Source organism: Equus przewalskii, chromosome 29 (assembly GCF_037783145.1).
Source record: "Equus przewalskii isolate Varuska chromosome 29, EquPr2, whole genome shotgun sequence".
Lineage (NCBI taxonomy): Eukaryota > Metazoa > Chordata > Mammalia > Perissodactyla > Equidae > Equus > Equus przewalskii.
Genome location: NC_091859.1, coordinates 21,419,915 through 21,433,425, shown reverse-complemented (window position 1 = coordinate 21,433,425; position 13,511 = coordinate 21,419,915). Strand labels below are relative to the sequence as shown.

The following is a 13,511-nucleotide window of genomic DNA, read 5'->3' as shown; positions in this document are numbered from 1 at the left end:
TAATTTATGGCAGTGGTGGAATCCATCTGGTTCTTCATCCATTTTCTTTCCTTCCTTCCTCCAATCACCATATATTTATCAGAGGCATACAACATATCAGGCACTTTTCAAGACTCTGAGTACACAAAGATGAATCGGACAGAGTTCTATACCCCCGAACTGTACAATACAATATAGTGGGACTAGTGATAGATAGCTAGGGCTCTGGGGGCAAAAGCCAAAAATGAGATCTCTGCCTGAGCCATTTAGAGGAGTCTTTAAGACGAAGTCACATTTGAGCTGGATTTTGAAGAATAAGTAGGAGCTTGCCAGGTGGAAGAGGTGGTTTCAAGATAGAAGAATAGCAAGGAGAGTGGCTGGAAGTCCTAAGAGGGCTGGCATGAGGAAACATGACTTGAGGGTACCTGGGGGCCAGGGGATGAAGAGATCCAAGCCCAATTTTACCCACTTCTCAGTTTCAGGCCAGGATCAGGCCCAGACATTGATGTGGGGGGAACAAGTGCATGTGGGTGTAGGGGGAACAAGTGTATGGGCAACTTGTATGTGGCAGTGGCAGGTCTCTGCAGAGGTGTAATAATTAAAGTGTCCCATCACTTTTATTTTTTCTCTTGATTAAAAAAAATCTGTGATTAGAAATATATATGATTAGATAAAAATAGAACCATGATTTATATTTCACTTATACTTATGTCCCTGATTTGTGACCTTCAAAGGTCGTATCATGTTTTTGACAGTATGCATCCTCCCAAACCAATGCTTTTTTTTTTTTTTTGATGAAGATTAGCCCTGAGATAACATCTGCTGCCAATTCTCCTTTTTTTGCTGAGGAAGACTGGCTCTGAGCTAACATCCATCCCCATCTTCCTCTGCTTTATATGTGGGATGCCTGCCACTGCATGGCTTGATAAGCGATGCATAGGTCCGCACCGGGGATGTGAACTGGCAAACTCTAGGCCGCCGAAGCAGAACGTGTGAACTTAACTGCTGTGCCACCGGGCCAGCCCTGCAAACCAATGCTTTTGATTTTATTCTTAAACTTGGAACCCAATTTCAGTAGAATAAGAGAGCTACATTTTTATATGATTATCATTCTGATGATAATAATAATAATAATAAAGTAATGGACATAGCCATGTAGAAAAACAAATATCTTGCACCAAGGAACAAGGACTCATTTCTAATTTACATGTTATTTCTTTTCACCTCTACCATCACCAATGACACGGACTTCGCCTGGACATTTTGAACAGGAAAACCACACAAGAAGTCCACTCTCATCCTAGAGAACAAGAAATCATCCTTATCAAAGTACAGTACACACTTGATTAACTCTCTTGGAAACTGTGAATGTTTTTTGGCAAATCTCTTTTAGCCTTTCTTCCACATACACACCTCGTATCCACATCCATTGTAATAGATACTGGAGGCAGTGGTCGCTGTTCTCTGTATGCTCCTGAGGCACTCAGGCTCTCTTAGGTCTCCCTGCCTTCTTTGATGAGTGCCTGCAAGTGCTATTTGCAGAAACTGCCTGCCCCCTGCCCCTTGGGTCTTTGCCTCTCAGAATCCACTGCCCAAGTGTTTGTTTATTAAGCTACTCTACTGGCCTGTGTGTTTGTAATTTCACCACGTCATTCAAAATTGCTGCAAAGGCGATAAAGCATTTTCGTTTGTTTGTTTCTTTCCTTACTTGATTGCTGACTCATTTGTACTCAATATTGCATAAATTTGTTAGTTCTCAATCCTGGCTACCCCAAGGAAACTTTAAAAAAATATATCGATGCCCTGGTTGGTTACACAGGCCCTGAGGAAAGGATCTGGGCCAGCACCATATTATCCATGACAATCACACATGACAAAAGTCAACATAGACACTCTGCTCTGAATTCCAGGGGCTGTGGGGTTGCTCCACTTCTGTGGCATTTAGCAGCCACTGTTTTGTTTTGTTTATAATTATATTTTATTTTGAGAAATTGTAGATTCACATGCACTTGTAAGAAATAATACAGAGAGATCCCATGTATCCTTTACTCACTTTTCCCCAGTGGTAACATCCTGCAAAATTGTAATACAATATCACAACCAGGATATTGACATTGATACAGTCAAAATACAGTGAAATACGGAACATCACCACAAGGATTCTTCATTTGCCCCTTTATAGTCACATCCACTTCCCTCTTTCTACCTCCCCTTAACCCCTGGAAACCACTAATCCGTTCTCCACTTCTATGGTTTTTGTCATTTCAAGAATGTTATATAAATGGAATCATAAAGTATGTAAGCTTTGTAAGCTTTTGGGATTGGATGTTTTACTAAGCATAATTCTCTTAAGATTCATCCAAGCTGTTGGTTCCTTTTTTACTGCTGAGTAGTATTCTATGCTATGGACACACTACAATTTAACTATTCACTCATTGAAGAATATCTGGATTGTGTCCCATATGGGGCTATAATGAATAAAATTGCCATAAATATATTTGTACAACTTTTTGTGTTAATAGTTTTCATTTCTCTGGGATAAATGCCTAGAGTCCAATTGCTGAGTTGAATGGTAGATGCATGTTTAGCTTTTTAAAAAACTGCCACTTTGTTTCCCAGAGTGGCTGTACCATTTTACATTCCCACCAGCAATATATTAGGGATCTGGTTTCTTTAAATCCTCACCTGCATTTGGTACTTTGACTGTTATTTTTAATTTTAGCTAATCTGATGGATGTGTATACCTTATTGTGCTTTTAATTTGCATTTCCCTAGTAGCTAATGGTGTGGAACATCTTTTCACGTGCTTGTTTACATCTTTATATCCTCTCTGATGAAATGTCTATTCCCATCTTTTGCTCATTTTCTAACTGGATTGTCTATTTTTGTCTTTGTTTTTTACTGTTGAATTTTGAGAATTCTTTATGTCTTTAGATACTAGTCCTTTGTGGATATGTGGTTTGTAAATGTTTTCTCCCAGTCTGTGGATTGTCCTTTCATCCTCTTAACAGGATCTTTTGTAGAGTAAAAGTTTTAAATTTTGATGAAGTCCAATTTATCAATTTTTTCTTTTATGGATCATGTTTTTATGTCAAATCTAAAACTCTTTGCCTAGTTCTAGATCCCCCCAATTTTTTTTCATATTTTCTCCTAAAAGTAGTTTTCTATCTAAGTCTGTGATTCATTTTAGATTAATTTTTGTATAAGGTGTGGTGTGATGTTGAGACTGAGGTTCTCTTTTGTTTTTTGCCTATGGATGTCAATTGCTCTAGCACCGTTTGTTGAAATGGCTTCTGCACTGAATTGCTTTTTCACTTGTGTCAAAAATCAGTTAGGCATATTTGTTCAGGTCTATTTCTGGATTCTCTATTCTGTCCCCTTGATCTGTGTGGGCTTCCCTCCACCAATACCACATGGTCTTGATTACTGCAGCTATTAGTCTTGAAATCAGGTAGACTGATTCTTCACACTTTATTTCTCTTTTTCAAAATTATGTTAACTATTCTAGTTCCTTTGTCTTTCCATATAAATTTTAGAATAATCTTGTCTATATCTACAAAAAAACTTGAATTTTTATAGGAATTGTGTTAAACCTTGTTATGGGTTTAAGTATGTCTCCAAAAAGATATGTTAATGTCCTAACCCATGATATCTATGAATGTGACCTCATTTGGAAATAGGATCTTTGTAGATATAATCAAGTTAAGAAGAGGTCATTAAGGTGGGCCCTTAATCCAATATGACTGGTGTCCTTATAAGAAGAGACACAGAGATGCAGGGGGAATGCCATGTGCCAACAGAAGCAAAGATTGGAGGGATGCACCTACAAGCCAAGGAATTCCAAGGATGGCTGACAACACAAGAGCTAAGAGAAAGGCATAAGACAGATTCTTCCCCGGAGCCTTCAGAGAGAGCATGGCCCTGTTGACACCTTGATTTTGGACTTCTAGCCTCCAGAACCATGAGAGAATAAATTGTTGTTTTAAGCGACTCTGTTTGTGGTACTTTGTTACAGCAGCCCTAGGAAACTAATACAAATCTGTATATCAATCCAGGGAGAACTGACATCTTTCCTAAATTAATTCTTCCACACCATGAACATAGTATGTCTTTCCATTTATTTAGATCTTTTCGGATTTCTTTTATCAGCCTTACATAGTTTTCAGTGTACATGTCCTGTACATGTTTTGTTAGATTTATACCTAAGTATTTCTTTTCTACTTTTTTCTTTTTGAGCAATTGTAAATGGCATTGTATTTTTAATTTCAGTGTCCTTGTGTTCATTGCTAGTATACAGAAATACAACTGATTGTTGTATTTTTATCCTGTATATTCTGACCTTGCTGAATTCACTTATGAGTTCCAGGAATTTTGTTTTTGTTCTTTTGGTGGTTTTTTAGATTCCTTTGGATTTTCTATCTAGATTATCAAGCCATCTGCAAACAGGGATAGTTTTATTTCTTCCTTTATGATCTGTATGCCTTTCATTCCCTTTTCTTGCTTTATTGCAGTGGGTAGAACTTCTTATGTTGAATAAGAGTAGTGGGAGCAGACATCCTTGCCTTGTTCCCAGTGTTAAGAGGATTCAAGTTTTCACCATTAGGTAAAATGTTAGCTGCAGGATTTTTGTAGTTGTAGATACTCTATCATAAAGTTGAGGAAATCCTCTCTATTCCAATTTTTATGAGTTTTTATCATAAATGAGTGGTGAATTTTGCCAAATGCTTTTTCTGCATTTATTGATGCACACAGTAATATGCAAACATCACATTCACTCCCTCAGAAAGTTCTGCACTCTCATAGTTTCTTTCGTTCACTCAATAAATATTTGAGTGCCTTGTAGGCCCGACAATAAATAAGACAGTCTCTGCCCTCAAGGAGCCTACCATCTAGTGAGGAAGACAGACAAGGGATTAGTCAGTTACAATATAATATGATAATGCCATTGGAAGGATAAGCTCAGAGTGCCACAGGCATGCAAAGGAAGGACCCTTAACCCTAATGAGAAGTGAGGGAGTGAGAGAGCAAGGACTGGATCAGCAAACCCTCTTCAGAGCAAGTGGCATCTAAGCTGAGTCTGGTGAGAGGAGGAAGAGTCCATGAGGACAAGCTCTGGAAGAGGGAGGGGCCTTCTGGCACAGAGGTGGCAAAGTGTGGCTCTGTTCAGAATGGCTGGGCTGCAGAGTGAAAGTGGGAGACGTTCAAGGAGTAAATAGGTATTGCGGGATGAGCAGGTAAGTGGTGATGTCATGCTAAGGAGTCCGTGCTTTGTCTCTAGGGCCCTGGGGAGCCACTGAGGGTTTTAAGCACAAAAATGACAGAGAACCAATTAAACTTGCATTTTAGAAAATTGGATTTGGTAGTATTTTGGAGAATGAAAGGAGAGGGACAAAACTAGAGGTAGAGGAGCTAGTTAGGAGCCTGTTGTCACAATTTAGGTGAGAGATAATGAACTGTCTCAGCCAGATAGAGGCAGTGGAAATGAAGAAGGAAAGGCTGTGAGACACATCAGGGAAGTGGCATTGACAGGCTCTTAAAGGCTCGCATAAAGGTTGGGGGTAGTGTGAGGAAGAGTGTGGTCAAAGATAACTCCCAAATTTCTAGCACGGGGTACGGCGTTGCCATTCAATGATACTGGGAACGCAGTAAGGGGAGCAGGCCTGAAGAGGAAGATAGGGAGTATGGTTTTGAATGTGTTAATTTTAGCTCCCTATGGGACAGCCAAGTGGACCCTGATGTCCAGTTGGAATTTGACGTTGAAGTCTAGAGCTCAAGAAAAAGAGAGAGACGTGGGAGTCACCAGTATATTAGCAGTGGTTGAATCCATGAGAAGGGATGAGGTCACCCCCTAGGAAAGGGTAGAATGAGACGGGAAGAAGGCTGAGGAACCAAAGACATTTATGTAAAAAAGGAATCCAAAAAGGTAACAAAAGTTTCAGAGAGGTGAGATAAGATTGATTAGAAAATTCTATCACTGAATCCAAGAGAAGAGTCGGGTGGACAGTAGTATCAACGCTTTCTCGGGGGATGTTCCCCAAATATTTCTTTACTTCTCTGGCCCTGTTTTCGTATGTCTTATTTCTCATTGCTTAAAGGCTAGCTCCAGGTAGGTGTTTTGTCCTCTCAAACTCAACATGAGCAAATATTAATCTTCTTATCCCATCCTCAAACCATTTTTCTTCCTGTTAGTCCCACCTCCATTATTCCAGGCTCACAGACTGCAAATCTTGGAGTCATCTTTGTCTCTTCTCTTCTGGCCCAAGTGGCTCTTTCTATTTTTGGTTCCCATGATTTCATTCTTTCATATATCTCTAGATTCTCTCCCTCCTCTCGCCCATTTACTCACTTTTCCCATCATCACTACCCTCTACTTGAAAGTGTTAATTACCTAGATTACACCGACAGCTGCCTTACTATCTCCCTAGTTCCTGCCTCCTTAATATTCCAATCATTTTCAATGTATCCTTCTTAAAGCATTTTTCCAGTGACACTCTCCAAGCCACATAATTATTCTTTAAGGATGTACCTCATTGCCCAGCCCCTCAATCTACATTTCCTCAACCTGGCTGGAAGATATTTTAAAAAGTAAAATCTGCTCTTAAAAAGACAAATATTGTATTACTCAGGGTACAAGCTTTGTTTTGAGCACTAGAGCACGTTTAGTTTCTTAAGAAGATTGCATTAAAAGGGACAAAACAGATGTGCCAATGTAGCTTCTCATGTGTTTCTTAAAAAAAAAATTACCTTACTTTATAGATACACCAAATAATTGGCACTGTATGGTATTGCCCTTCCTTGTGATCTCATTGTTTGTATGTCACCCTTGTCTGGGACTGAATCTGATTTTCTTTTGCACACTCGTGGAATCCACTGATTTTTGCAACCAACAGTTCCCTAAAAGGCTAAAGGGGCTATTGAAAAGAACTATGTTACAAGTTAGGTTCCAAAGAAATTTAGAAATGAAAGAAAATCTGTTTTTTCCTTTTTCTTTTACAGCCAAGCTGAAAGTATCAGTTCAGAAGACAGTTTGGAATTCTTTTTAGATGATGATATAGACTATGACCTGGTAACCAGATTATATTTCGTAATATAAAAATTGTAATCAGTGAAAAGTACAGATGCTCATTTAATCTTCTGAAATTAAAATTTCCTATTCCAAATATTCCACAAGTTTCCAGAAGGAAATATGATCTTGATACTGTTCCCCAGTTGTATATATAGTTCATTTTTGTCATCAGACTTTTTATGAAAAATAAGTGTCTGTAAGAAGGTAATAATTTAGGAGATATATATATTATCTACAGTCTTCCTGTAAAAATAGCCACTTTCTGATTGCTTATCATTTTACTGGGGCTTGAGCTATACCGGGTAGCTAAACTGTAAGATAAAGTGACAGTCAACAAAACAGCCATTTATTGCGACAAGTCTGACTTTGAGTGAACCACACCCTATATGCAACCACAAACTCAAAAGGAACAAAAAAACACTTACAAACACCATCTATTATGATATATAACACACTTTACTCATCATCTTTTTTTTAATTGGAGTAAAAAACATAAAATTTACTATCTTGACCAGTTTTAAGTGTACCATAGTGTTAATTATAGGCACGCTGTTGTGTAACTGATCTCCAGAACTTTTCTGTCTTGCAAAACTGAAACCCACTGAACAATTCCCCTACCCCCCCTCCCCCGCCTTCTAGCCCCTGACAACCACTGTTCTACTTTCTGTTTCTAGGAGTTCGATTTCTTTAGATGCCTCATAAAGTGGAATCACGCAGTATTTGTCTTGTTGTGACTGGCTTATTTCACTTAGCCTAATGTCCTCCAGGTTCATCCATGTCTATCATGTGACACAATTTCCTTCTTTTTAAAGGCTAAATGATATTCCATTGTATGGATATACCACATTTTCTTAATTTATTCATCCATCAATGGACATGTAGGTTGCTTCTACCTCTTAGCTATAGCAAATATGATGACCATGGGTGTGCAAATACCAAAATCATCTTTTTAAAAATTAAATTTACTTAAAGTAATATCTACTTACTCTTAAAATTTTGAAAAACTTAAAATAATTAAAATGTGGGGAGAAAATGACCGTCACTTAGCCTCCTGTCTTTCTTTCTTGTATTCCTTCTTCCTTGCCTTTCCCTAGACCCACTTTCCCTTTTCCTGCCTTTGCCTCCTCTTCTGCTCCATCCCTTCTTCTCTTTTTCCTTTTTCCCTTCTCTAATACCTTTCATCTCCCCCCAACACCCAAAATGTCCTCTTCCTGAGGGCCAGCTCTCATGTGGAAATAGGCTCCTTTGCCATTCTCTATCCATTTCTCCCTCATAATCAGAATGGTATTCCTTTACCCCACAGTATTTTTCTAGATAAGTCATATGTGCATAGGTAGCATATTTTTAAGTGAATGCTATCTTCATTACTGATTGATTAGGAGCCAGAGCTTTATTTCAAAGAACCAGAAGAGTTACTTCAAGTCTTCACAGAGCTGGAAGAGCAGAATCTTACTTTGGTACAATATTCCCAAGATGTAGATGAAAATCTTGAAGATGTAAATAAAAGAGAAAAATTTATACAGGATAAAATGTAAGTCATTAAAAACAAGTAGATTTATTCTATTAAGCAATTTCTAACTAGGGACAGAGTTCAACTCACTCATGTGTTGCCCTTCTTCATGGTCTCTCTGGATTTAGGGTGGGATTTTTATTAATAGTCTACACTGCAGAGTATAAAAGGTAGATGTTATATTTACACAGAATCAACTGGCTTTAGTTTTAATCTCTACTTCCTTTTACCTGTCAAAATAGTCCTAGATAGCAATAATAAAAGTTTAAAAGATTTGAAGTAAAATGTCACCTACTGCCTTAATTTTTGTTCAATGCAGTTTCCACCCTATCATGTGGCTAATCAAATCATGCTTTGGATGATAATACTAATAAATGCATTTTCCTTGGCTGTGACTTTCAGCAAAACAGTTTTTTGGTGACTTAAATATCATTTTATAATGTACATATTGATATATTGGGGTCATTATAAAAATGGATTTCTGTCAGGGCAAGGAGGCTGGACTTGATGACTCACAAAATTCGTTCCTACTCTCAAATTTTACATTACAATTTTGGAAAATAGCTTTGAGTCATAGATAATAGATCTTTGTATCTACCCATTATAAAAGTGTGTAGAACCTTTTTCAGAACAGTTTTCTGGGCCAGAAGATGGCCGTCTTAAACAGTAGGTCAAACTACATTGAACTTCAGAACAAATTAACTGGTTCAGAAGTTAAGAACTGAAAAATCATAATCTCACAGCCACCCATTATGGCTACTGGATCCTTTTAATCCTTGTCTCCTTTCTCCCAATCCTCACAGCATATGGTGCCCCTACTCCTGACAATATGATTTTGGGGGGCAAGGTGGGTATGGATAGGCAAGAAAAAGTGATTGATGTCAGATTCTGTCTCTAGATCTATACCAGAATCTCTAGGTGAGGTAGTCAGGAGTCTCTGTTTTCCCCTTAGCTCCCCAGATATTCTGATTATCAGCCAGGTTTGAGAACACTGACATAATAGGTCACACCACAACTTGGGTTCCTGACAACTCAGCTCTGCTGCTTTCTATTTGGGGGACTCCACGGAACCACAAAAGTAGGGGACGGGAAGAAAATGCTTCCTGATGGAAGTTAAAGGCAGCGTCTGTGCATTTATTTTTCTCATTTTAACTTGAAAAGTTGCATGTACTTTAGCAACGTCTTAAAATAGAAATTCATATTTGGCTTGTTAGACATAGGATGTTGACACATGATCTGGAAGGAGTGCTGAAGCTCCTGACTGATAGTTTATTTCACTAAACCATAAATTACAGACAAAGCTTTCTTTCTTCTTTTGCAATAGAAATAACAACATAGAGTTTCTTTTGAAGCACAAGAAAATGCTTCAAGCTAACTGTGTGAGAGAAGAGGAAAAAGCAGCAGAACTGGAATTAAGGTCCAGGCTATTTAGTTTTGGACAATTTAATTCAGATGCCCAGGTAATCATTCTTTGCCTATGGTAATTTTATTTTGGCTCATAATAATAATAATTTGCATTCCCTGTGTACTAAGCATTGGAATGGGGGAATTAAAGCAAACCACAAGTCCTGGGTTGATGATAGAGGCAGAAAATCAGCTTGGAATTATCTTGTCAGTATATAATAGTCAATTTACATAGTAGATAGAAAGCATTGAATTGGCCTTGGGGTTCTCCTAGAATACTGCTCTAATTATTAGAAAGTATGATGTTTAGATTTCCCCCCTATAAATACACTTCTTTTAGTCAGAGTGTATACATACCAAGTAGTTCAATGCTGGTGATCATTTTGGTAATAATTTGAAGAGCAAATAATACAGAGGAAACTGAATCAACACTGAATGGAATATCTGCCGAGACTGAGCTTGTACTAGATTTTGGTCTTGTTGGGCCTGCACAGATAGATCCAGCATCAAATCACCTGTGACACACACTAGTGTACTTATTTATTTATACGTTTGTCTCTCTCAGCTGGATGCAAACCCCTCAAGGGCAGGGACTGTCCTACCCTTCCTAATTAGCTAAGTTTACTGTCCCTATAAAGTAAGTGCTCAATAAATGTTTGTTGAATGAATGTTCAGTTAGAAAGGTTAGTTTCTAGACCCACAACAAACTCCAGCTAACACTGGTTTCCCGATAAAAATCTCAAATGAAATAAAAATTCAAAGCTCATATGTGAGATTAATAATCACATTTATGATTATGAACTTGATTTTCAAACAGAGGTAGATTTGGGAGAACTCTATCAGATGATTGTCCTCCCCTACCAGGGTTACAAAAAGCCCAACTATGTATGGCTCCTTCACACAGACATTTCCTAGGGTGGGAGAGCACCCTAAGTCAGGAGGGGATGGGGTCATGCACTGCTAGAGGAAGCAGTGTGATGAGAGTCATCTTTCAGCTCTTCAGTGCTGATTTTTGTTTACTTTTTTGTGGTAAAATATACATAAAATTCACCATTTAACCATTTTAAGTGTACGATTCAGTGGCATTAAGTATATTTGCAATATTGTGTAATCATCATCACTATTTATAGTTTTTCATCATCCCAAATAGAAACTGTGTCCACTAAACAATAATTTTCCATTCCCCTATCTTCCCAACTTCTGATAACCTCTATTCTACTTTCCGTCTCTAAATAAAAAGAGACTTACCTATTTTAGGTACCTCATATAAACGGAATCATATAATAGTCCTTTTGTGTCTGGCTTATTTCACTTAGCATGTTTCTACCCATGTTATAGCACATATCAGAATTTAACTTCTTTTATGGCTCAATAATATTCTATGTACTTATATACCATATTTTATCTATCTATTCATCTGTTTATGAACACTTGGGTTGTTTTCACCCTTCAGTTCTGTTTTAAATCTCAAACTAATTGACATGAAAAATGTCAGATAAATATCGGTGATATCCACCCCCCATCCCAAGCCCTTTTCATCCAAATTTAGGGTGGCTATGAAAAAAAGTGGTGTTTTTCAATACTCTTAAACTTAGAGGCAATCAGATCCCTAAGCAGAGAAGGTAACAATTGATCTGAAAATTCGTTTTTAAAAGACTGAAATTTTAGTCACAAAATTCATATGCTGCACACTCTGGGAAAATGGGGCTAATAATTTGTAGCATCTCTCAGAGATGCGAAATGCTGGGGTGGAGGAGAGGCAGAGAAGTAAAACTGGCAGAGGAAAAGTATTCTTTACTTAGAATTTTCCTGCTTCTCCACTCTCATTCTTTCAGATCTCAAAATGTGTAAAATATAATCCCTTTTGAGTAAATATAGATGCACCTTATTTTGATATTCATAAATTATCATACTTTGGAGCTATCTATAAGTATTTTATTCTTTCAAAACTTCCACACTTCTAACTGTACTTAATCCCCTAAAAACATTTATCACTGACTCAATATTATACTTTTTTTTTTTTTTAAAGATTTTATTTTTTTTCTTTTTCTCCCCAAAGCCCCCCGGTACATAGTTGTATATTCTTCGTTGTGGGTCCTTCTAGTTGTGGCATGTGGGACGCTGCCTCAGCGTGGTTTGATGAGCAGTGCCATGTCCGCGCCCAGGATTCGAACCAACGAAACGCTGGGCTGCCTGCAGCAGAGTGCGCGAACTTAACCACTCGGCCACGGGGCCAGCCCCCTTTAAAATTTTAAATTCAAGTACCATAATGTAATATTGAATAGTGCAAATCTAACACCTATCTCAAGGAATTTCCTCAAGTGAACATGCACCCATGTACCACCCTCCAGATCAGGGAATAGACCATTATCAGCACCCCAGAAGCTTCCTCCATGCTCCCTTCCAGTCATTACCACCCCTCAAAGGTGACCACTATCCTGGTTCAAGGTAGGCAGAGCAAAATGGCAGGGTGAGCTGACCCGGGACTCTCTCCCCTCCAAACTACAACAAAGGATTGGAAAAAAACTGAATTTCAGCTAATAAACCTAATGCCAGACCGTAAGAGACCTACAGCACCAAAAAGATGGAGGACAGAGTCGCTGCAGCAGGCCTTGGAGGAGCTGGAACGGGGTAGGAGAGAACTTTGCTCCCTCCCCTAGAGAATGGGATCACTGCCGCAGGTGTGGGAAGGAGCAGGGGAGGGGCTGCACGACTGGGGGATCGTCGAGGACTCCCGCTGCCGGTACAGTGGAAACCCGCTGACGGGGGAAAGCTTCTGTGTGCGGGGACCCCATAAAGCCAGGGCCCCAGGAGTCCAGAGAACAGAGCTGATCTGAATCCAGATTGGCGCACGAGAGAAACCATCCCTCCTCACCCCAGCAAACCGTGCTGGGCACCGCCATCTTCCCCGAAGGTGGAGGGCTCAGAACGTGTAGCTCTCGACCTCCTTCTAGTGGCGACAGGCTGTAACTGCAACCGAATTCTACCATCATGTGAAAAAACTGCTCCTCTACCATCCAGCAATTTATAAAAGCTCCACACCAGAAGGAAAACAATAAAAACACAGAATTAAGTCCTGAGGACTTGGAAATAAGTAAACTAAGTGAAAATGAGTTCAGAGTAGCTATCATCAAAAAACTCAATGAGGTAGAGAGAAAGATAGAGAAACAAGCCAACAAGTTCTGGAGTTACTTCACAGAAGAGATTGAAATTATAAAGAATCAAACAGAATTACTAGAGATGAAAAACATAATGGACCAGATAAAACAGAATACAGATTCCCTGAATGCCCGTATAGACACTATAGAGGAGCAAATTAGCATAATCGAAGATAGACAGGCTGAATGGCTCCAGACAGAGGAAGAAAGAGAACTAAGAATTTTTAAAAATGAGGAAAACCTCCAAGAGATAGCGGATTCAATGAGGAGAAAGAATTTAAGGATCATAGGAATTTCCGAGAACGTGGAAAAGGAAAATGGAGCAGAAAGTGTGCTTAATGAAATTATAGAAGAGAACTTCCCAAATCCAGGGATTGAGGGAGAAATGTGTGTA

General features: G+C 38.7%; 1 protein-coding gene across 4 annotated transcripts in view; it reads left to right on the top strand.

Moving 5' to 3' along the window:
• CCDC38 (coiled-coil domain containing 38) overlaps positions 1-13,511 on the top strand; it is a 54,016-nt gene that overhangs the window by 26,507 nt on the left and 13,998 nt on the right. For all 4 annotated transcript variants that reach the window (XM_070600203.1, XM_070600201.1, XM_070600202.1 and 1 more), the window contains exons 10-13: positions 1,251-1,308; positions 6,976-7,045; positions 8,425-8,576; positions 9,880-10,015. In XM_070600203.1, the coding sequence (XP_070456304.1) occupies positions 1,251-1,308; positions 6,976-7,045; positions 8,425-8,576; positions 9,880-10,015 (416 nt within the window). The remainder of the gene's footprint in view (positions 1-1,250; positions 1,309-6,975; positions 7,046-8,424; positions 8,577-9,879; positions 10,016-13,511) is intronic.